At 53.5% G+C, this 23,284-nt stretch overlaps 4 protein-coding genes across 4 annotated transcripts; 2 read left to right on the top strand and 2 right to left on the bottom strand.

The window, feature by feature from the left end:
* Positions 1–1,912: 1,912 nt before the first annotated feature.
* Positions 1,913–7,595, bottom strand: M406DRAFT_70070 (uncharacterized protein; the record flags this gene model as incomplete). The annotated part of the gene is made up of 4 exons (XM_040925312.1): positions 1,913–2,026; positions 2,082–2,660; positions 2,719–7,019; positions 7,082–7,595. 4 exons carry the CDS (start codon positions 7,593–7,595, stop codon positions 1,913–1,915), a joined length of 5,508 nt encoding a protein of 1,835 aa, XP_040778931.1.
* A 3,555-nt stretch (positions 7,596–11,150) lies between these two features.
* Positions 11,151–17,837, top strand: CEL-2 (fatty acid synthase acitivty; the record flags this gene model as incomplete). The annotated part of the gene is made up of 2 exons (XM_040926181.1): positions 11,151–16,350; positions 16,408–17,837. The coding sequence occupies 2 exons, from the start codon at positions 11,151–11,153 to the stop codon at positions 17,517–17,519; spliced, it is 6,312 nt and encodes a 2,103-aa protein (XP_040778930.1). The 3' UTR covers positions 17,520–17,837.
* A 451-nt stretch (positions 17,838–18,288) lies between these two features.
* Positions 18,289–20,133, top strand: M406DRAFT_289239 (Metallo-dependent hydrolase). The gene has a single exon (XM_040918842.1). The coding sequence runs from the start codon at positions 18,426–18,428 to the stop codon at positions 19,920–19,922; it is 1,497 nt and encodes a 498-aa protein (XP_040778929.1). The 5' UTR covers positions 18,289–18,425; the 3' UTR covers positions 19,923–20,133.
* Positions 20,134–21,238: 1,105 nt separating this feature from the next.
* Positions 21,239–22,573, bottom strand: M406DRAFT_70067 (basic-leucine zipper transcription factor DNA binding nucleus regulation of transcription, DNA-dependent; the record flags this gene model as incomplete). Its single annotated transcript, XM_040925311.1, has 1 exon — positions 21,239–22,573. The coding sequence occupies one exon, from the start codon at positions 22,571–22,573 to the stop codon at positions 21,239–21,241; it is 1,335 nt and encodes a 444-aa protein (XP_040778928.1).
* Between the last annotated feature and the right edge of the window lie 711 nt (positions 22,574–23,284).

Here is a 23,284-nt window from a genome sequence, read left to right as displayed (position 1 = left end):
CCCATTCTGATTTCGGCTTATACTTGAGCCGATCCCCCTCTCTCGCTGACCAATAATTAGAGATGTGTTATCTCGCTACCGATGCATCCGCACGGTGGCGAGGAGACTGTTAAACAACGTCACCTAACTTGTGAGGTGCATCTAAACGTGGAGTCATTCAACCTGAAAACGTTGTGTGGTCGCCGCAGGTGTTGGAGAGGCACATGTCAGACCATAATTCGTCATTTCAAAAGGACCTCTAACTACTTAGATTCAAGCGAAAGTTAAACATATTTGCTTATTGATAGATCATCAAATATCGCATTTCGAGTTTTCGATTCCATCATTCTCACCAACTTCACTAATTATATGATTACTCCTAGTGACTTCTGACGGAACGTGAATTGGGCAAGTATATTATCACCTCTCCGTGGATCTAGTGAGATCAGCTCCAAGTCACGTCATGTTATGTACTGCAATGAAACCAGTCCATTTGCGTATTCTGGAATTGATTGGGCTACACATCTGGACTCGCTCATTGGCTGAGCATTCACAGTTAGCAGCAAGGAGTAAATCAAGTTAAAATATAATAGTACCCTTGTCTTTTGTCTACGACGGTGAGATGTATTGCTCATTGAACGGTTTACACGGGAGTCTTTCCCGGCTGCTTGCTCTTTGCCCTTGTTCAGACTCCATGAGCTCAGTACAGCTCGTACTTCATACGATGCGTCGACCATCTGATCCCGCTCCTATTCTTACGCCTATTGTCTAATTCTTGAAGGCATATGCTACTGACCTGGCACCCTAAAATTACACACCCTTAATATATGTAAAATTGCAAGATATGATAGACACCAAACATTTGCCATGATAATTGATATCATCTGGCCCGATGTGTGGACGGCTAAAAAGAACGATGCGAAGCCTGTCTAGTACTACTCTCTCAAGTCCTACGGTGGCCGTGAATGGGCGTAACTATAACAACAGCAGCCGGAAGAATACGAGCGTTCATATACATCATTCTTGGCTCTGCGACGCTCGTGTCATATCGAATGATGACTTCAAGTATTAAATCCATACACCCAAGACTTGCATGTTTTTTAAATACAGCTCTCTGCATGTAACAAAGCATGAATTTGTGTACCATCTTCTCGAGGGCAAGATTAGAAGTACGCAAGGCTGCAGACTGCCTATTCAGCGCGGGTGGATGTAGTAGCAGCGTTGTTATTGGCTACCGCCTGGGTCACCCCTGGCTTAAGCACTTGGAACGGGACTGTGTAGTACTCTAGATGGAAGCATCCACTAATTACACTGTAGCTGACCGCAGAAGGGACGATTCTGTCGATTCCCAACGTCTGCTTGCAAGGAGGGAGGGAGAAATTCCACATCCGCCCTTCTCGAGATTACTTAAGTAATAGAATTTGCACATTGAGGCTATTAGGGTCAAGTTGAAAATGCGAACTGGAGGCAGGACGGTGCCGTGCTTTTCAAATATGAGTACCTGAACACACAATAAGCGGAATCAAGCAACCTGGGGACATTCGTAGGTCTGCTGGAAGCGTGGAAATGACATCAATAAGAGCATATCGATATGTAAGGTCAACCGCAGCCAAGGCAGGATGGTAATACGCAGCGCAGGGTAAGTGATTTGTAATTTACATTGTTGAACAGTCCTATGAATTTTGAATTTGCAAGGCTCTTGCATCCGCTGAATGATGTATTCTATGTTGTATTTTGCGTCTCTCTTTTGAAATGAATGAGACTTCTCTAGCCTCACAACAAATCGGCAAACATAATACCGATACACCTTCAAGTATGCCATGCAACATCTGGAAACAGCCACAAAACGAACGAGTCCTCCAGAACGCCTGGCAAGCACATCTCCCTACATAAGTACATCCGCTCTCATTCCAGTCTTCGCATAGTCAGCCATCTACTCGAGCTTAGCCAGAGCAATGGCGAAGCTCTGTCTGTCTGCGTGGGAGATGGAAACACTGATGTCCGACACGCCAATCTCCTTGGCCACCTCGGCAGCGCGACCGTGAAGCTGTTACTCTAGTCAGAAATTGTAGCACAATGTTTGTTGGCTAATGTGAACTTACATGGACGACAGGAGCACCATTTTCGTTGTTCAGTACTTCGATGTCAATCAAGGGAGCACCGCCACCCATGCTGGGAGCGTTGAAGCTCTTGAAGACGGCCTCCTTCGCGCTCCACTTGCCGGCGAAAGAACTCCTTGGCTGCGAGGCTTTCTTGCAATACGCGATCTCCTTTGCCGTGAAATTTCGCTCAATGAAAGTGTCATTCTCGATGTTGAAACTGGGGATATCCTCAACATCGACACCGACGTTGGAATGCTTGGTCCGCAGTTGCGCGGCAAGCTCTTGTATCGTCTCGTATGCAGTCATCTCCTTCTCCGCTTCGATGGTCTTCCTAGACAGCGACATGAAATTGGAGGGGAAGGTAAGCTCGGCCGACTTCTTGTTTTCGGTGACACGGGCATCGGGGTTGAGTAAGACCGAGCTAAGCTGCTCGTCGGTGTAAGGAGCATGAGTTTTAGCAACGAAGAGGGTATTGTTGATCATGCCATTGTGGAAGAAACGGTAAGCCTTCTTCTGTCTGGCGGCGAGCCTCGTGCTGTAAGACCTGTATGTGGCCTCGTCGAGAGTCGCAAAGAGGTACTTGGGGTGGATGCCGATGGCCTGGGCCCCCCTTTTGGCCGAAACCGAAAGAGGTCACGGAGAATGCCTTGATGCCATCGGTCTGAATGCTGCGGCTGGGGTACACAATGTAGTCGAACTTCTCCATGACCTCGTCAACATTGTCGGCGTTGCGGTTGCCTGGAACTAGACCGGTGTTGAGCACTTGCAGACAACCGTTCATCATCCATGCACCTGCGGCACCCTTGGGGTGACCGGTGAGATATTTCTGGAAGATACCCAGCACGGCATTGCCCTTCTTGCGGCCCAGGTGCTCCAGCTGCTGGCAAATGACAGACGACTCGTTCTTGTCGTTGGCCTTGGTGGAAGTACCGTGGAAAGAGGCAACATCAAGGTCGTCGATGGTGAGACCCCATGTAGCCAGAGCTCCACGGAGGGGAGCGATGCTGGTGTCCTGCTTCCAGAAGTTGTTGCCAAAACTGCGCAGAACCTCCTTCTCCTGCCTCTCGGCCTCCTTCTTGATGTGCTGGACACGGTCGACAGTGTAGGACTTCTCGTCGAACTCGGTGCCCTGGGACTTCATGGCCTCAACTTCTTCGGCGAGGTATTCCCGCTCATTAGCAGCCCATTGCTTGATCTGGCTCTTGCGGAGCTCGATCTGGCGCCTCCTGTACTTGATGTCAAGCAGAGGCGACGGGAATTTGCCAGGGTTCTCGCGAGCCGTTGTCAGCACACCCTGGCCGGGAGCCGGCACAGAACGACCAATCTTGTCCGAAGCGGTTGTAGTTAGAGCGAGGATGCCATGGATGGGGACTCCCATATCGAGAGCAAGCTTGGCAGTCATGATGACCTGGACACCACATCCTTGAGACTCCATGAAGCCGTTCCTGGTGGTGGTGGTAGGCCGAGACATCTCCTTAGGTGTGCGACCATGAGCAAACTCATCGACGGCGTTGCTGGTTGCTTTCATGTTCGCAAACTCGTAAGAGCCTTCCTCACCAAAATCGTCAAAGCCGCCAACGAAGCAGACACGGGCCTTGCCTTCCATGATAGTCTCATAACCAATATCGACGGACTCAACAGCCGTCGCGCAAGCACCAACGGGCGTCTTGATCGGACCAGAAGAGGAAATCAACAACATATTGACCCATGCAGCCATGGTGTTGATGAAAGACTCCTGCAGGATATCGTTCTGCAGTGGTTTATCGAGGAACCGGTCCCGGTGCATACCTCGGAGAGCTGCAGCTCCTCCCATACCAGAGCCAACGCAGTTGCCAACCTCGGAAACATGGACATACTTGTAGAACTCGTACGGGTCCGTGATACCGGCAGAAATAAGCGCCTCGGCCGTAGATACGAGGACGAAGAGGGCAACTGGGTCCACTTGTTCGATGATATCGTCGGGAACACCATAACGCTTGGCATCCCAGCCCGTGGGGATCTGGCCTGCAACCAGACGGTCGAACCGCAGGGCCTTTGGAATCCAGAGACCAGCTCCCTTCTTCATGCGGACAGTGTACTGGCCCGTCTCGGTGACCTCGAAGATCTCAACCTTCTCTCCGTGCTCACGCTTGAACTCTTCGGCAGTCTCCTTGGAGGTCTCGAAAGGATCCAGGTCCTCTTCGATGACGACCTCGTGAAGCAGTTGCTTCTTGTTGGGGTCGTAGCCATCGAAAAGCTCAGGCTCGATGAGTCTGATACCGGAGTGCTCGATGATCTGCTTCTCATATTTGGCCTTGACGTCCTTGTCATCAACTGGCTCGCCAGTTTTGCCGTCGACCCAGCCAGAATATGGCTTGCCCTTGATAGGACCGTTGTGGTTCTTGATGAGACCCATAATCCAAGCCATCTCTATGCAGCCCTCAAGTGAGAATTGACCATAAGCCTCCATTTCCCATCTGGTACGAGAGTTGCCCCATGGCCCAACTTCTGCAAAACCAGTGACAACCACAACCTTGTCCAGATCGACCATACCCTTGAGGTTCGCGTTGAGAGGAGCGACATCTTGCTTCCAGTCAGGCAGAGGAGGGAATTCAAACTTGATGTTGGCACGGGGCTCGATCTTCCTCGACTTGTGAAGCGCCTCGGCCTCTGAGCCGTTGATGACGGCAAATTCCAAAGCATTCTCCTTGCTGACAGCCCTGCGGATTTCACTAGTCTCTGTGATATCCTTGCGAAGCTTGGTCATGACCTTGTTCAGATCAGGGATGAACTGCAGCCCACCGTTCAGATCCGCCATGACAGGCTCCATCTGGCACAGGTCGACGACCTGAGGGGACATCAGACCCAGCAGGTTGAAAGCCATCTCTTGTTGCGAGAATGTCCGCACGCCAAACTTCTCGACTCCCTCGGCCACGATGTTGTTCGCCGACATGAGACCGGTACCACGCGTCCAGCCAATGATAGCGCCGCAGATGGTGAGGTAGCTGCCCCAATCTTCAGCGTGCCATCGGTTGAAGAGGGTCTCAAGAGCAAGTTTAGACTCTGAGTAGAGACCATCGCTACCAAAGGTTCCATGGTTGGGTGAGAGAGGAAGCATGACTTGCGCGGGGCGAGTCTCGAAGCCACGGGCTGACTTTTGTGTCTTGACACAACCAAGCAGGCGAAGAAGGTTGGTGAGCATGATACGATGAGCCAGCTCGGACTTGGAGTCAATGCCATCAATCTGACGACCATTCTCGGGAATGGCAGCAAATGGGACAATATAGTCAAGGTCCCAACCCAGGCCATTCTTGGAGTCGTAGATGTAGTCAACCAGAGCCTCAACATCTTGCTTGCTGCCCTGGTTGAAGGGCACAACCACGAGCTGTGAGCCACGAGAACCATAGCGGGCGTACATCGCCTGGTAGTACTCGGTCACCTGGCGAGAGAAACGACTGGTGGTGACAATAACGTGGGCACCGCCCTGAATCAAACCTTGCAGGACTTCGGCACCGATGGATCCAGCACCAGCGCCAGTCATGAGGGCGTACTTGCCAGCGTAACTGATACCGTTCTTGGCTGCGTCCGCCATGCAGTCAAGGTAGACGTTGCTGAGCTTCTTGCTGTAGTCCCAGCCGTTCATGGACTTTTGCTTCAGGTGAAGGAACGGGATGCAATCGGTCTTGCCCTTGGGCTTGGCAACCTTCTTGGCCAGAAGGCCAGGCTTCGAATCCTCCTTCAAAATCTGGTTCTCGTTCATGTTCAGGGAGCGAATGACGTCGCTGTAGATGTTCTTGAGCTCCACCTGAGAACCTTTGGCCATCTTGTGCTGCGCCTTGATCAGCTTGTACAGGCGACCAAGTTCGCTCTGCACCTTGGACCTGGCAGGGTACTCAGAGATCTTGCCGCCGAGAGCCATTTGCTGGACATAAGTCTCCAGCTTTCGGCAGTCCGGACGTGACACTTCCTCATAACTCAGGTTGCCCTTAAGATCAATTGTTGTGCGAGGTCCTGTGGGAAACTCGACATCCTTGTAGACAGGATCAACAGCTAGAGCTTCCCTGCAGTTTTCGAGCAGCTGTGTTGCCAGGTCCTTCGCCAGCTTGTACGTCTCCCCACGCTCCGTGGGGCAGTGGTCGATGTGGTATTGCATGAACTCGAGGAGTGTCGGATTGGACTTGTTCATGAGGCGGATACACTGGCTGACAATTTCACGGTCGACAACCTGCAATTTCCCGAAAATTATATCGTAGTACATGGTCAACGCATCTTGGCGGGCCCAGTTCCATGAGGAGTCGTATGTTCTGGCCTTCAGGGGGTTGAAGGAGGGCTCGATGCCAGCCGCGTAGAAATCGCCATGCTCTGTGCTCCACAGGTCCAATTGAGCCTGCAGAACCTTGGTCGACTTCTGCTCATCGATGAACGCCTTGTCACCAGCACGTAGATCGAGTTTTAGGTACCGCGCAATTAGCTCGAGCTGCTGCTTGAAGAGTGCCCTCTGGTCTTTGGTGAGCGCATCGATGGCGGCCGGATCCATCATCATGCCACCGCCGCCAGAACCAGTATCAGCAGCCGTAGCCGTTGTCAGGCTGATACCGGCGTTGGAGGCGTACTTCTGTGCAACATCGTCGAGGAAGGCCTTGGCGTCGGCCTCGGAGCCCAATCGAGTGGCTGGCTCCATTGTGATTCCGAGCAGCAGCACACCATCCTGGCGACCCGAAGCTAGGCCCCAGCGGGTCTCGAGATACTTGCGTGCAGATGTGACGTTGAAGCCACCAGGCATTTTGGAGGAGATGAGACGGGCGATTAGGCCTTGAGAAACCTTGCCAAGGTTACCGTCGAAGGTGGCCTGCATGGACGCACCGAGCTCATCCAGGGGGGTGTCTTCTGGCTTCTCGGGTGTTGTTCCGAATTCTTTTTGGAGGTCGCCCAATATTTCGTTTTGGAGAGTAGATTTGCCTGTGAAAAAAGCGTGTGAGCTCCTCGATCGCATGCCAAGCGACCATCTGGGCTGTACTTACCACCGACAAGATCCTTGATGGCCTTGCTGAGAGGAATCTCGGCATAGGACTTCTTCAGCTTCTGGGCAATCAGAGACCTCACAATGTCCATAGCAGTGACTGGGGCATCTGGAACTTGCGCAGCCGGACCAGCGCTCGGTGCTGGTGCAGCAGCGGCGGGAGCAGCAGCAGGGGCTGCACTGCTTGAGGCAGCGGCGGGAGCGGCTGGTGTTGGTTCTGGCTCCTCCTCGATGGGATCAACATCGTAGTAAATCTCCTTGGCGTCCTTGTTGTAGCAAAGAATCTGTCGTTGTACTGATTTCGCAGCATCGAAGGCTTCGTACTTGGAGGCGAGCGTCCTCTTGGCCATCACGCCGAGAGTATCAGCGGGACCGACCTCGACGATCCGCTCAGCGGTTTTTTCGGCAAGGAAGACATCTTGAGTCTCAATCCACCGCACGGGAGAGGCGAACTGGTATGCGAGGAGCTCTACGAGGAGCGTATGGGCGAGCTCCTGCTCAACTTCGGGTCTCATTATGGCAGGTGAAGGAATTTGTCTATGCGGTTGTCGGAGGGTAAAAACGGGGTCTATTCGCGGGTTCTTAGGGCGGTGAAGTATGCTCAAGAACCAACAGTGGGTATCGTCGAAGAAAAATGGAATATGGTTCGTCGTTTTGTATGGAGGAAATCTAGGTTGACCTTCAAGCCTCTACTGACTCTCGAGTTCCTGAGCGAGGGAGGAGGTGGAATTCGGAGGATCTAGTCGAGAAACGGAGGCAGGAAGAATGAAACTGCTACCGTGGGTATTAGATTGATGTTCAAGCTTCTACTTGGTGGTCGACCACGTTAAACCCCAAGGCTGGCTGCATCAAGGAAAGAGGGGTGGTGATGTTCAGATTGGGAGGAGGATGAATCAAGGACAAGAGGGAAACAAATGAGCAGGCCTAGGGATTTTCTTCCTTGTTGTCTGCACTGCTGGTGATTTGGAAGCAGGGGAATGGAGGAGTGGGAAGACAATCGAAGGGCAGTGTCGAGGAGGAAGCGAGGGCATTCAACTTCAACAACTGGGGCTTTACTCACCAAGCATGAAGATGAGACAGGTGCGGGCTTAGCAGTTCTCCTTCTGTCCGTCCTTTCTGTTGCTCTTTGGTGCTTGCTAGCAAAGATTTCTGAAAGTGAGACCCCCCCCCAAAAGATGAACGCATAGCATTGTTGAGAAGGTCCCGCGATTGCCCTGGAGAATGATCCCTGCTTCTGCTCAGCCGTTGTTGGGAGCTAAGTTTGGGGCAGATTTTATTTACACGGGGCTTCCACGCCAATCAGGGGCTGTCCTTTCCGCATCATGTTCTCGGTACGAAAGTTAATCTGGGGCCACACTCAGGGTCCTGGAAGCACGGCAGCCCTTGTCATCCACTCGATGCAACCCCACAGATGCAAGGCTCGCCCCACCGTAACTTTGCCATTCCACTACAGTCAGCCTACAGCGCCTTCACAACAAGCGGTTCACCAAACTTATCCTCAAGTTCTCATCAATTTTTTTCAGGTTTTTTTTTTTTTTTTTTTTTTTTTTTTTTCACTCGGATCACGCCACCAAAGACGGTCAGCCTCGTCGCTTCTATCTCGTCTAACTACTAGCATCTCAACGGCTACGTATCACGATAAGTTGGGCCCAGTTCTTCCCCCAGAAACCCCGGATCAGCGATGGGAAATGGAGGCTCAATAGCTGCGTGACTTTTCTCGGTCCGTCTACCATTGGCCGGCGTTTTGCTGGGCACCCCAGCATCTTTATCTGCATTCTTCTGACAGTCATCGCAAGGCAATTCATCGGTGCTATTCTTGCGACGAGGTTGCGTCCGAGGACCACCTCGATTGCTGTGACGGACAACTATCTCCGAGCGCTGCAGAACATGAAGAATGGAGGGGCTCTGAAGGTTGCTAGACGCGGGGTCTCTTTGATGCCCAAGCTCCTGCTTCCTCTGCAGCGTTGCAGGGCTCATCACACTTGAGCTTTATCGTTATCGTTATCGAGACACATTGGCACCTGCCAGAACCATGGCCCGTGTTCCTCTTCCCCTCCGGCCAGCCTCATCTAGCAGCAAGGCTGAGCACGTGAGCGCGGGGAGAGGTGGATATCACAGAGAGCCGGCCAAGTCTCGCTGTCCAGTGATTATTATTAGGAATCCGAGACAAAAAGTACTGTGGTACCTTTTGACTGGATCTCCCATGGGCGTCCCGGTTTCGTCCGGGTCCAAGACCTTCACTTCATGTCGAACTGACTCCCGCTTGCAGTTCTATCTTTTATCCCTGTATATTTACGAGATCTTGACCTGGCTTTCCTTATGAACCTGCCGAAGCCCAAGTGTGCATGCCCTTTTCATTCTTGCTTCGGATCAGTGCTGGTGAAAGGGGGAAAAGTCACCCCGCCTGCGGCTGTTTGCCTTGGCTCGTTCGAGCTACCTGATTACATAGCCAAGTAAGTACTGAAAGATAATCTCGGCCAAATGGTAACGCAAGATGCTACATTGTGATTGGATCCCTCGCCGTTTCTACGATACCCTTTCCTTGAGCTGTATACCTTCTGAATGCACTGCGCACACCAGTGGACGTCTTTGAGTGCTGGGCCTCCAAAGCTGGAAACGGAAGTTCTGGGCTGATTCTCAGCACAAACTCATTGAACCATTTGCAGCAGAGGTTGGGGACTGATCCAAATTCATCACTGTTTCGATCCAGCAGCGTGTTGGTGTCGCTTGTCATTATTAGTACATAGATTTGAGTCTCAGAGGTCTGGTGCATAAGAGGACAATGCTGAATCGGATTCTACAGGATCTCTGCAACCGATGCATCGGTTTCCAATTCTAGTTACCCGTCCCACCTTCTTGCCAAGGTGCCATTGCATTTCCGGGCGCCATTGTAGTTCCTCGTCTGCTCCGGCCGGCCGGGAAGTCAGTCTTCTAGGCCATTGATAGTTGATTGTAACGTGCCCAGGGGTCAATGTACTAAGTACCGAGTACGTTGGCCGCTACTCAGAACAATGACGCAGATTGTGGGTGGTATCCTAGTGTAAATAAGTAAATACACAGGGGCGGACAATGAGAGACAGCTACGATGTCAAAGCCTCTCAAAGAGGCAAATGAGAGGGGTTCAAAAGAAGTATGAACATGAACATTCATTCAAGATGAAAATGAGGACAGAGTTGCAATGAAGGACCCTGAAATCATAGGGGTACCATTGTAAGAATATGCATAGGGCATTCCTAGTAACAGTAGTTGATCAAGGTCGACCCAGTGGATTTAAGATCTAGGAGAAGAGCCCCAGAGGTAGGGGAAGGAGAAAAAAAAAGCTGTAGTGGGGGCGAATCCAGCCGTAAGCGGCTCCGGCTTTAGTGGCATGAACCCTTGGGGAGCAAGGTAGTGCGCTACCCCCCTGCACAAGGGTGCAGTAGCAGTAAAAGAACTGGATGAATTGTTGGGAAATTTCTTGAGGTTTGAGGGATGTTGATGTGTTGGATTATGGATTCAACGCCCAGAGGAAAAAAGCTTCATCTTGTTTAGATACGAGCTGTCAATTCTGAGTGTGCCAGGCTGACACTAACATTGACTGGTGTCGCGTCTTCCCTTTTGCCCGATTCAACTTCCTGCTGGGCCACTGATCAAGATTGTCCCATCCCAGGCCATCATCCAATTCTAGCCTCCCCTTCCCCTCCACCGCCACCTCTTCTCTTCTGCAAGAGGATTGTTCTACAGACCACTTCAAGAGACTGCCCATCTCTCTTGCCTTGTTATCCTCTCCCACTTTCAGACTCGGAACTGAAGCCTTACCATCCTTCTCACACCACAGTTGCCGACCTCGAGCTTGTGCTCATACCGTTAGAGTTTTCAGTTTTTTTCTTTACTTGCCAGCAACGTACTCGTAGCTCTTGACTGAGTATTTCGAGTTGTCGAACAGAAGAAGGAGAGACCACGGAAAATGTAAGTCTGCAACACACATGGCGACTTCATCAAACAGGCTGCTCGAGAGACAGTTTCTAACGTCCCATATTCAGCAGACACCCATAGATTCATAGACGATACCCCTTTCCCCCTCCCCCATTATGTACGGCACCGGTACTGGCCCCCAGACGGGCGTCTCAACCCCTCGATCCTCCGCCTCTCTCCGTCCTTTGACCATCTCCCACGGTTCACTCGAGACCTCTTTTTTGGTTCCCACCAGCCTTCACTTCCACGCCTCGCAATTAAAAGACCGCTTCAGTGCGAGTCTGCCGCCACCCACCGACGAGCTTGCCCAAGATGATGAGCCATCCTCCACAGCCGAGCTGGTCGGTAGATACATGGGCTTTGTCGCTCAGGAGGTCGAGCGGGGCGAGGACGATGCTCAGGGTTCCTACGAAGAGGTGCTGAAGCTCATTCTCAACGAGTTTGAGCGCGCTTTCCTGCGGGGCAATGATGCCCACGCTCTGGTAGCTACTCTTCCGGGCATTGACTCCAAGAAATTGGAGGTCTTGCGCAGCTACTATGCTGCAAGGTCAACACTGAAGAGGACGGTCCGCCCTCACCAATCAGCCCTGTTCCGGGCTGCTGAGGAGGGAGATGCTGTCATCTATAGCATCTTCGGTGGCCAGGGCAACATTGAGGAATACTTTGAGGAGCTGCGCGCGCTGTGGCAGACATACCCTTCTTTCGTCGGAGAGCTCATCATGTCCTCGGCCGAGCAGCTGCAGACCTTGGCCAATGATTCTGCCGCCGAGAAGCTCTTCACAAAAGGCCTGGACGTCATGAACTGGCTGCAACACCCTGAGGCTACCCCAGACGTCGACTACCTCATCTCTGCTCCAGTTAGCTTCCCGTTGATCGGACTTGTCCAGATGGCGCACTACGAGGTTACCTGCAAGGCTCTCGGTATCCACCCTGGAACCCTCAGAGAGAGGATCTCCGGCACTACCGGACATTCGCAAGGTGTTGTGATGGCGGCAGCTACTGCCGCGGCCGACACTTGGGAGTCCTGGCCTGAGATCGTCAAGTCTGCTCTGACAATTCTCTTCTGGATCGGTGCGCGCAGCCAGCAGACATTCCCCAGGACGTCCATGACACCCTCTGTCCTGCAAGATTCGATCGACAATGGCGAGGGCACGCCGACGCCTATGCTCAGCATTCGCGACCTCTCGCAAGCAGAGGTCCAGAAGCACATTGACGCGACAAACAAATATCTTCCTGCGGACCGCCACATTTCCATCTCTCTCATCAACAGCCCTAGAAACATGGTCGTCACTGGCCCACCCATGTCCCTGTATGGTCTGAACTTGCAGCTGCGGAAGGTCAAGGCTCCCACTGGTCTCGACCAGACTCGCATCCCACACACCCAGCGAAAGGTCCGATTCGTCAACCGCTTCCTCCCCATTACCGCCCCGTTTCACAGCCAGTACCTAGCTGAGGCGACGGCTTTGATCGACGAGGACCTCAAGGACATTCAGATCGATGCCAAGCAGCTGGGCATTCCTGTCTACGACACCAACACTGGCAAAGACGTGCGTGAGGATGCCAAGGGCAACATTGTCCCAACCCTCGTCCGTCTGATCACCCGCGATCCTGTCAACTGGGAGCAGGCAACAGTCTTTGCCAATGCCACCCACGTGCTTGATTTCGGCCCAGGAGGCATCTCTGGGCTCGGCGTCCTCACCAGCCGTAACAAGGAGGGCACCGGCGTGCGCGTCATCCTTGCTGGCGAGGTCAACGGCTCTGCTAACGAGGTCGGATACAAGCCTGAGATCTTTGACCGTGATGAGGAGCACGCCGTCAAGTATGCTCTGGACTGGGTCAAGGAGTACGGCCCCAGGCTGATCAAGAACACCAACGGTCAGACGTTCGTCGACACCAAGATGAGCAGACTTCTGGGAATTCCTCCGGTCATGGTGGCCGGCATGACCCCTTGCACGGTACCATGGGACTTCGTCGCTGCCACTATGCAAGCTGGATACCATATCGAGCTCGCCGGCGGTGGTTACTTTGAGCCAAACTCGATGACCGCTGCGCTCCGAAACATCGAGAAGGAGATCCCAGCGGGTCGTGGCATTGGCATCAACCTGATCTACGTCAACCCTCGTGCGATGGCCTGGCAAATTCCGCTCATCGGTCGGCTGCGAGCCGAAGGTGTGCCAATCGAAGGTCTCACCATCGGTGCAGGTGTGCCCTCTATTGATGTCGCAAATGAGTACATCGAGACCCTGGGCCTGAAGCACATCTCTTTCAAGCCAGGTTCCTCTGACGCCATCCAGGCTGTGATCAACATCGCCAAGGCCAACCCTACGTTCCCTGTCATGCTTCAGTGGACTGGTGGCCGTGGTGGCGGCCACCACTCTTTCGAGGACTTCCACCAGCCGATTCTGCAGATGTATGGGCGTATTCGCCGGCAGGAGAACATCATCCTCGTCGCAGGAAGTGGTTTCGGTGGTGCCGAGGACACTTACCCATACATCACTGGAGAGTGGTCCAAGAAATTTGGCTATCCTCCCATGCCTTTCGACGGATGTTTGTTCGGCAGCAGGATGATGGTTGCTAAGGAAGCTCACACCAGCAAGGCTGCTAAGCAGGCGATCATCGAGGCTGAAGGTCTGACCGACAGCGAGTGGGAGCAAACATATCAAGGTCCAGCCGGAGGTATTATCACCGTCCGTTCTGAGATGGGTGAGCCCATTCACAAGCTCGCCACTCGCGGTGTGAAGTTCTGGGCTGAGATGGACAAGAAGATCTTCAGCCTGCCGAAGGAGAAGCGGGTTGCCGAGCTTGAGAAGAACCGAGCTTACATCATCAAGAAGCTGAATGACGACTTCCAAAAGGTCTGGTTTGGCAAGAATAAGGCCGGCGAGACGGTCGACCTGGATGAGATGACTTACGGCGAGGTTGTGAGGAGGCTGGTAGACCTTCTCTACGTGAAGCACCAGTCGCGCTGGATTGACCCCTCCTTCGCCAGGCTCACTGGTGATTTCATCCAGCGTGTCGAGGAGCGCTTCACATCTGCCTCCGATAAAGTTTACGTCCTGCAGGAGTACACCCAGCTTGACAAGCCTTTCGAGATCATCGAGACGGTCCTCGGCCACTACCCGGAGGCTGATAAGCAGATCATCAACGCCCAGGATGTTCAGCATTTCTTGATGCTGTGCTCGAGACCGACGCAAAAGCCCATTACATTCATCCCTGCCCTCGACAACAATTTCGAGTTCTACTTCAAGAAGGACTCTCTTTGGCAGTCTGAAGACTTGGATGCTGTCATCGATCAGGACGTCGGGCGGACCTGCATCCTTCAGGGCCCCACAGCAGCCAAGTATTCGACAGTCGTTGACGAGCCGATCAAGGACATCCTTGACAGCATTCACAATGGCCACATTGAGTACTTGACTCGCGACAGTTACGCAGGCGATGCGGCCAAGATCTCGACCATTGAGTACTTCGGAGGCAAGCTTGTCGATCACGAGATACCCCTTGATTTCGAGGGCGTCACTGTGTCCTATGACAGCAACAGGAACACTTATCGCATCGCGAACACGACCACCAGTCCATTGCCGGCCCTCGACGACTGGCTCTCCCTCCTTGCAGGACCCAACCGCTCTTGGCGTCACGCTCTACTTCTGTCTGAAGTCCTCGTGCAGGGCAAGAAATACCAGACCAACCCGATGAAGCGCATCTTTGCTCCTGCTCGTGGCCTGTTCGTGGAGATCACATACCCAAACACTCCCGACAAGACTGTTATCACCGTTCGGGAGCAGCCTCGTCATAACCAGTACGTTGATGTTCTTGAGGCCAAGATGGTTGGCCAAAATCAGATTGTGGTCAACATGGTCAAGGACACGACGGCTCTTGGCAAGCCTGTCGCGTTGCCTCTTGAGTTCACCTACCACCCCGAGGCTGGCTACGCTCCTATTCACGAGAACATGGACGGACGCAACGACCGCATCAAGGAGTTCTATTGGCGTGCCTGGTTCGGCGACGAGGCTCTGGACTTGGATGCCAATGTCTCCGGCAAGTTCGATGGAGGCAATGCTACTGTCACTGGCGAGGCTATTAATGACTTTGTCCATGCTGTGGGCAACCATGGTGAAGCCTTCATTGACCGTCCAGGCAAGGTCATGTACGCCCCGATGGACTTCGCCATCGTCGTGGGCTGGAAAGCCATCACTAAGCCTATCTTCCCTCGCACCATTGACGGTGATTTGTTGAAGCTTGTGCACCTGTCCAACCAGTTCCGCATGATGCCAGGTGCTGAGCCCCTGAAGAAGGGCGACGAGCTTTCCACTGTTGCTCGTGTCAATGCAGTCATCAACCAAGACTCGGGGAAGATGGTCGAGGTCTGCGGCACCATCCGTCGTGATGGTGAGGATGTAATGGAGGTCACTTCTCAGTTCCTGTACCGTGGCAACTACACGGATTTTGAGAACACCTTCCAGAGCAAGACAGAGACTCCGATGCAGATTCACCTTGCCACGAGCAAGGATGTTGCTGTCCTGAGGTCCAAGGAGTGGTTCCAGCTCGATGATAATGCCCTCGACATGGATCTGCTCGGCAAACTCCTAACGTTCCGCCTCGAGACTTTTGTCCAATTCAAGTCGAAGACAGTGTTTGAGAAGGTCCAGACGCGTGGCAAAGTGGAGCTTGAATTGCCCACCAAGGAGATTGTCCAGATCGCATCTGTCTACTACGAGCATGAAAAGGCGTCTCACGGCAACCCCGTGATTGACTACCTACAGCGCAATGGCTCCTCTATCGAGCAGCCAGTGATGTTTGAGAACCCGATCCCCCTGAGCGGCAAGACTCCTCTGCAAATGAAGGCCCCTGCCTCCAACGAGAGTTACGCACGTGTCTCGGGAGACTACAACCCTATTCACGTGTCCAGGGTCTTTGCCAACTACGCCAATCTCCCTGGCACCATTACGCACGGCATGTACTCGAGTGCCGCGGTGCGAAGTTTGGTGGAGACGTGGGCAGCCGAGAACAACATTGGCCGTGTCCGTAGCTTCCACGCTTCTCTGGTTGGCATGGTGCTGCCGCACGATGACATTCAGGTCAAGATGCAGCACGTCGGCATGATCGCTGGTCGCAAGATTGTCAAGGTCGAGGCTAGCAACAAGGAGACCGAGGAGAAGGTCCTTCTTGGCGAGGCCGAGGTCGAGCAGCCAGTGACGGCATACGTCTTCACCGGCCAGGGCTCGCAGGAACAAGGTATGGGTATGGGCCTGTATGACAGCAGTCCTGTGGCCAAGGATGTCTGGGACCGGGCAGACAAGTATCTCATGGATACCTATGGTAAGTTGTCCACCGCCACTGTATTCTCCAGGAAGCAGTCCTAACACATAACTGCAGGTTTTGCTATTACCAACATTGTGAGGAACAACCCCAAGGAGCTCACAATCCACTTTGGTGGTCCTCGCGGAAAGGCCATCCGGGCCAACTACATGGCGATGACCTTCGAGACTGTCGCAGCAGATGGCTCTATCAAGTCGGAGCGTATCTTCAAGGAGATCAGCGAGAGCACGCCGTCCTACACGTACCGCTCCCCGAACGGCTTGCTCTCAGCCACACAATTCACGCAGCCTGCCTTGACCCTCATGGAGAAGGCCAGTTTCGAGGACATGAAGGCGAAGGGTCTTGTTCCTCGGGACAGCACGTTTGCTGGACATTCGCTGGGCGAGTATAGTGCCCTTGCTGCATTGGCCGAGGTTATGCCCATTGAGTCTCTGGTCTCGGTCGTCTTCTACCGTGGTCTGACAATGCAAGTGGCCGTCGAGCGCGATGAGGCTGGCCGATCTAACTACTCTATGTGTGCCGTCAACCCGAGCAGGATTTCTAAGACGTTCAACGAGGACGCGCTGCGCTTCGTGGTGGCCAACATTGCCGAGTCCACGGGCTGGCTCCTGGAGATTGTCAACTTCAACATCGCCAACATGCAATACGTGTGCGCGGGTGACCTGCGGGCCCTCGACACCCTCGGCTACGTCTGTAACTTCCTGAAGGTACAGAAGATCGACATCGATAAGATGATGAAGGAGCTCTCGATCGACGAGGTGAAGGAGCATCTGCTGCAGATTATCAAGCAGGCTGCGTCGGAGACGCAGAAGAAGCCCGAGCCCCTGGAGCTGGAGAGGGGCTTTGCCACGATCCCCCTGAAGGGTATCGACGTGCCTTTCCACTCGACGTTCCTGCGCAGTGGTGTCAAGCCTTTCCGCTCGTTCTTGCTGAAGAAGATCAACAAGACGACCATCGACCCGTCCAAGCTGGTGGGCAAGTACATCCCCAACGTCACGGCCAAGCCATTCGCCCTGACCAAGGAGTACTTTGAGGATGTCTACAAACTGACCAACTCGCCTCGTATTGCGAATGTGCTGGCGAATTGGGACTCGTACCAGGGTGATGGCACGGGCCCTGTCGCTGCTCTCAACGGTACTGGCGGCGTGAATGGTGTGTCTTCTGATTAGACTCGTTGTTCGCAGTCCTTTTTTGTTTCTTCTCAAGAGTTCTTGGAGGCGTTTGTTCAGCGGCTTTACATTGGTTCATGAGTCTGTGTTCATGTGGGGCGACCAATGAAATGGTATCTCTCGTTGTGGGTCTGGCATTGATAAGCCGCGAATGGGACTAGGCGGATTCCGTTGTGTTTGTGCGGGTGCCGGCGTTGGCCGTGTTTGCTGGGTTTTCTTCTTGCTTATGATCATTGCATTACTTGTCACTATGACTGGATTAGAGGGATGTGTGTGTGGGAGAGAAACCCAATGATAGAAAAATCTTAGTACATTTATAAATATCTCAAGTCAACCCGCTTGTTTAACGCGCATGTTCCCCGCCCTTTGTGTAATCCCACCTGAAGTTTGTTTCTGAGGCAAATCTCTCCTGTGTGAGACGTAACAAACTTGAAAGAAAAAGACAGAGAGAAACCCCTGGGCGCTGTGTGCGTGTGTGTGTCAGTGCAAGGCTTCAGTATTACCTGCTTCTGCGGCTACTGGCAAGACCCTGTATGGAACCGCCTGGACACAAGAAGATAAGATAGTGGCTTAGAGCTCTGACAGGCAAGACGAGTGGTGTACTTACTACTTGGGCCCAGACGCTTCTTCTCATCGCTGGATTCACCCACTCAGGTTCCGCCGCTCCCACTGGCTTCGCCACACAAACAGAATCATCACCAATACGCATATGCGAGACAATCCACACCCTTTTCTTCAATTGCCTTCTTTCTTTCTCTTCCCTCCGTCTGAATATCCCATACATCAACCCTCGCTCCAGTCATTCATTCGGCATTCCTATCAGGACACTCTTTAAGGGGGAATCCTCTCTTTACTCTTTTTCTTCTTCTTTCTTTTTATGAGCAGCTCGCTTCTTGTCCTGTCGAGATGAGCTCTTCAACAACCACAAAAACGACACCACCAAACCAGCTCTTCCTGGGCACATTTATTCATCCCACCTCACAACAGGATGAGCTCGAGTACCTGCACAACACGGCTGTGTTTGTCGAGGGCGCGTCTGGCAAGATAGTGGCCGTGGAGAAAGACGTCGACCGTACGCGGACGGTGGACGAGGTTCTGGTCCGACTTGGATGGAGCGCCGCGGAGACCAAGATCTTCGACGCAGCGGCAGCAGCAAGCCATCATCATCATGATGGCAAGGAGAAAAGACACAACGGCGGCGGCGTCAGGTTCTTCTTCCCTGGCTTTGTCGACACGCACATCCACGCCTCGCAGTACCCCAACGCCGGCATCTTTGGAAAGTCCACCCTGCTGGACTGGCTGAACACGTACACGTTCCCCCTCGAGGCATCGCTCGGCCAGGACCTGGCCAAGGCGAAGAAGGTGTATGGGCGGTGCGTGCGGCGCACCCTGGCGCACGGGACGACGTGTGCGGCTTATTTTGCCACGAGGGACGTCGCGGCCACAAACCTGCTGACGGACGTGTGTCTCGCCGCGGGCCAGAGGGCGCTGGTGGGCCGCGTGTGTATGGACGAGCGCAAGCTGTGTCCGGAGTGGTACTGCGACGAGAGCGCAGGGGAGAGCGTGCAGAGGACCAGAGAGGTTGTCGAGCACGCCAGGGCGGTCGACCCGGCAGGGGAATGGGTGCGGCCGATCGTCACGCCTCGGTTCGCGCCCAGCTGTACCGCAGCGGCGATGCAGGGGCTCTCCGACCTGGCAAAGGAAGAAGCGCTGGCGGTGCAGACGCACATCAGCGAGAACACGGGCGAGTGCGAGCTGGTGGCGGAGCTGTTCCCGCAGGAGACGGCGGGCGGGAGAGGGTATGCGGGTGTGTACGACGCCTTTGGGCTGCTGGGCGACAAGACGATCCTTGCGCACGCGGTGCACCTGTCGGAGCAGGAGGCGAAGCTCGTGGCGGAGAGGGGGGCCGGCGTGAGCCACTGTCCCTGCAGTAACACGGCCATCACGTCCGGGGCGGCGAAGGTGCGGTGGCTGCTGGACCACGGCGTCAATGTTGGCCTTGGCACGGATGTCTCGGGAGGATACTCCCCGAGCGTTTTGGAGGCGGCGAGGCAGGCTAGTCTTGTGAGCCGGCATGTTGCCATGGGCTTAGAGGGCGAGGAGAAGGAGCGGACCAAGCTGACTGTCGAGGAGGTCTTGTGGCTCGCCACCCGCGGGGGCGCAAGGCTGGTCGGCCTCGAGGGGATTGTCGGCGGGTTCGAGGTCGGTATGGAGTGGGATGCGCAGCTGGTCGGGCTGGGAGGTGTGGAAGGAGAAGATGATGAGGATCATGATGCTGGGAATGTTGACATATTTGGATGGGAGAGCTGGGATAATATCGTGGCCAAGTGGTTGTTTGGTGGCGATGACCGAAACACTACCAAGGTTTGGGTCAAGGGAAGGCTTGTTCATGAGAGGGCTTAGAAGAGGCATGAAAAGAAGGGATTGCTTGCCATAAAAGGATATGGAGGGTGGCTTGCCTTCCTGAGGAATGACATCGGAGTAGAATCAGTCGGAAAAAGAAATAAAAAGAAAGCATACTTGATAGAAACGACTTGATGTGGAGGGGGTCAGCATACACAAGATCGGCACCATATAAAGAAATAGTAGAAAGAGAAAAGAATTGCTTACAACCACGAAGAACCAACCTCGGGAAGAGTGATTGGGATCTGTTTCCCTATTTTCTTTTGTTTGTCTCTTCTTTTTCTCTCTGTCTCTTGCCTTTTCCCTGTCTCTCCCTCTATTGATAAATTAGATGTTCCCACATTTTGCCATGACAAAAGTGTCTGATAGACAGGCAATCATCTGGGAAGTAGACGGAAAATGGAGAACCAATATTGATGGAAATCATGACTGGAGTCCGAAGGTCTTCCATTCTGTTTTCAGTGGCATCATTGGAGAGATGCTTTCTGATGTTCTTTGTGCGGGAAAAGACTCATGTTGCTTCATTAACGCTATGCCGTGCCGTGATTTATCAATGACAAAAATGTGCTGTCGGTTGTAGCTGTCCATGCACAAGCAGGTCAACTCCACGGCTTGAAGGGTCATTGGAGCCGCAATGTAGAGAAAGATCAATCCATGCTCAAGATATCATGGTTTAGCTACCACACAGGCCAAAATAAAATGGAACCCATTGCTGTAATTTTTCCTTCAACTCCAGATTGTATGCTGCAACCAAGGGCAAACCAAGTCCTGTTGTTTCTGCCTTTAGTCTTTCTTCAATTTATCAGCCCTTCCTTTCCTCTTGACCATGTTTGTCTCATTGTATCGCTGCTCCAGCCTGCGCCCAGATATGCCCTTTCTGCACCCAAATGTCCCCACCTTAAAAGCCAATGATCAAAGCATTGAGAATGTAGGGTATCAAGGTATCAAGCTGGCATTCCCAAAAAGAAGAAAGAAACACAATAATGATAATAAAGAAAGGTGAAAGGTCCTTGATAGGACACTCCTGCTCCCAAACCTCCAGCATTGTAGATGACCTGATCAAGCCAAAACTTCTGTCGTCGCAGGATATCTCATCACAGAATATCACAGCTTGGGCTGTGGAGTAGAAGAGGGCCAGACTTCTGTCCAAGAAGGACTCAATGATATGCTGTCGTAAGTGAACAAGCTTTACCCAGTGCTGTTAAGTCCTTGTGTAACTCCTGCGCCATGAGCTGGGATTGTTTGACACTGGCAGAGGTGTCGAGGTAGGAAGTATACCCTTGTCACCAGGCGGCTCTTTCTTCCACGACAGCTCCTCACACAAAGCCACTCTGGAACTCACTCCAGTCCACCTTGGTCTCCTCCCTGTCTTCCAGGACAGAACCCTGGCTGGCCTCTCTGTCGACCATCTGGTTTCGCAGGTGGTCCATCATGGAAGGCGTGGGAGGGACCGCGCGAGGAACTGGCGAAGCAGTCGAGGGGGCCAACCGCTGATCTACAGGAGAGGCTGTGAGCAGTGGCGCGTGGTGGACGGCCGTAGCCTGGTCACCACCTGCACCTAATTGTCGACTACGAACACGAGCACGACCGCGACCACGAGCACCGCCGACGGCAGTCTGATCGCCTACACCATTGTCATAGCCACGACCACGAGCCTGCGCTCTGGTCGTGGCTCGTGTCTGCGGTCGATGAGGGGCCGGAGTCGAGGCACTGTTCTCGTCTTGGACAATTGGTGGCATGGCGCCCTCGAAGATTGGAAGAGGCAGCTGGCCTGGCGGCAACGCGGCCTCAGGAGGGACGACTGGAGCCTCCTCGTCTTTGACCGACTTTTGTATGTTGTCAGAAGAGGCCCAGCTGGCTCGCATAGCGTTGATGGCATCCTGGGTCTCCCGAGGCACCAGCGCCTCGTTGGAGTACGCTGGGTCGTCGCCATCGAATTCGAAGGGCACATCAGGGGCGCCAGCTGCCAGGGCAATCATCTTCCAGTGCTTGACTTCGTTGTCCTTCCTGGAGCGGGACTTTCGGGCCGAGACATTGTTGCGGAGCTGGTCGCGCCGCTTGATGTACACGGTGCAGTACTTCCACACGGCCTGTGCGTCGGCGGTGGTGAAGGGGCCGTTATCAATCAGAACGGGGCGAGGGTCATCGGGGTTGACGGCCTGGGCCAGCTTCTCACAGTGCTTCCTGATGTCGGTGATCTCGTTCTTGGAGATGTATCGGAGCAGCGTGTGGTTGTATAGGATGTCCACCCACTGGTTGGGGCCGTACGGGCGGAAGTTGGGGTCAGGGTGTCGAGTGTAGCCTGCATCCTTAATGCGGCTGGGCTGCAGCTCGACGTGGACGGGTGGGACAAAGCTGGCGGGCAGGGGAATACCGCCGCCAGGGTAGACTGGGCCACCATGACCACCGAGGGGGCTTGAAGACATGGTGAGTTTTGGGTCGATGAACAAAGCCGGGTCAATGGGAGCACGCATCTCCGAGCCCATCAACGCGATGGTAGGGGGCGAGGAGGTAAAAGGAGTCTGAAGACGGGGCTGCGAAATCCTGGACTGCGCGCTGAGGAGCTGGCTTGTCTCGTTGACACCACGAGGACCGTATCCAGGCTCGCCGTATCCAGGAATGCCAGAAGGAAAAGAGTTTGGGCCGGCCATGTTGACGCGAGACTCGGGGGTTTGGTTGCGTGGGAAGTTCATGGTCGTCTTTGTTGTCTTCTTAGCAGGGCGAGAAAGAGAGATAGGAAATACGAGGACTTGTGCTGCTGTCTGGGTTGGTCAGGGGAATTTGGGATTGCTTCTGAGGGCAGCGGGATGGTAGCCTTCCAACGACTCGGCAACCTGAGAGGACGGGTCAGAGGTGTTCGAGATCGATCTTTGACTTGATCTGGATCGCCAGGAGGGAGGGAGGAGACCTAGATCTCATAGTGACAGGCATGAATGGCTTCTTGATGGAGGAGTTGACAAATAGATCTGGGCAATCGTGCGTTGGGGGGAAGAGGGCCAAGTACCTTGAGAAGAGATGAAGTAAAGCTAGGTGGCAGAGGCTTGAGAATCCCTAAAGACGGCCTGGCCTCGTCAGTTTATTAAGATGATGATATTAATAATGATGATGCTGAATGGAAGAGTGTAAGAAGGCAATGTACCTGTCACGATAGTTTCGCAGAGAATCCAATAGAGCAAGTTGATGATGAAGGTTGCCAGGATTCTGGCTGGCATCAGGGCTCAGGAAGGGGCTGACGCAGAGGCGGCGGCGGCCAGTCACTCGATTTCAATGGCGCAGAGAGGGGGAGCTGGTGGTGGAAAAAGCTTGGGAGTGAATATTTAAAATATTCAACTTACAAGAACAGCTATTATTTGGCTGACAGT

Source organism: Cryphonectria parasitica (assembly GCF_011745365.1).
Source record: "Cryphonectria parasitica EP155 unplaced genomic scaffold M406scaffold_3, whole genome shotgun sequence".
NCBI classification, from domain to species: domain Eukaryota; kingdom Fungi; phylum Ascomycota; class Sordariomycetes; order Diaporthales; family Cryphonectriaceae; genus Cryphonectria; species Cryphonectria parasitica.
This window is presented reverse-complemented; position numbering and strand designations above follow the sequence as displayed.

Bases quoted from the DNA above. Each gene is read 5' to 3' on its own strand.
- M406DRAFT_289239 (XM_040918842.1), top strand. From the start codon at position 18,426: ATGAGCTCTTCAACAACCACAAAAACGACACCACCAAACCAGCTCTTC.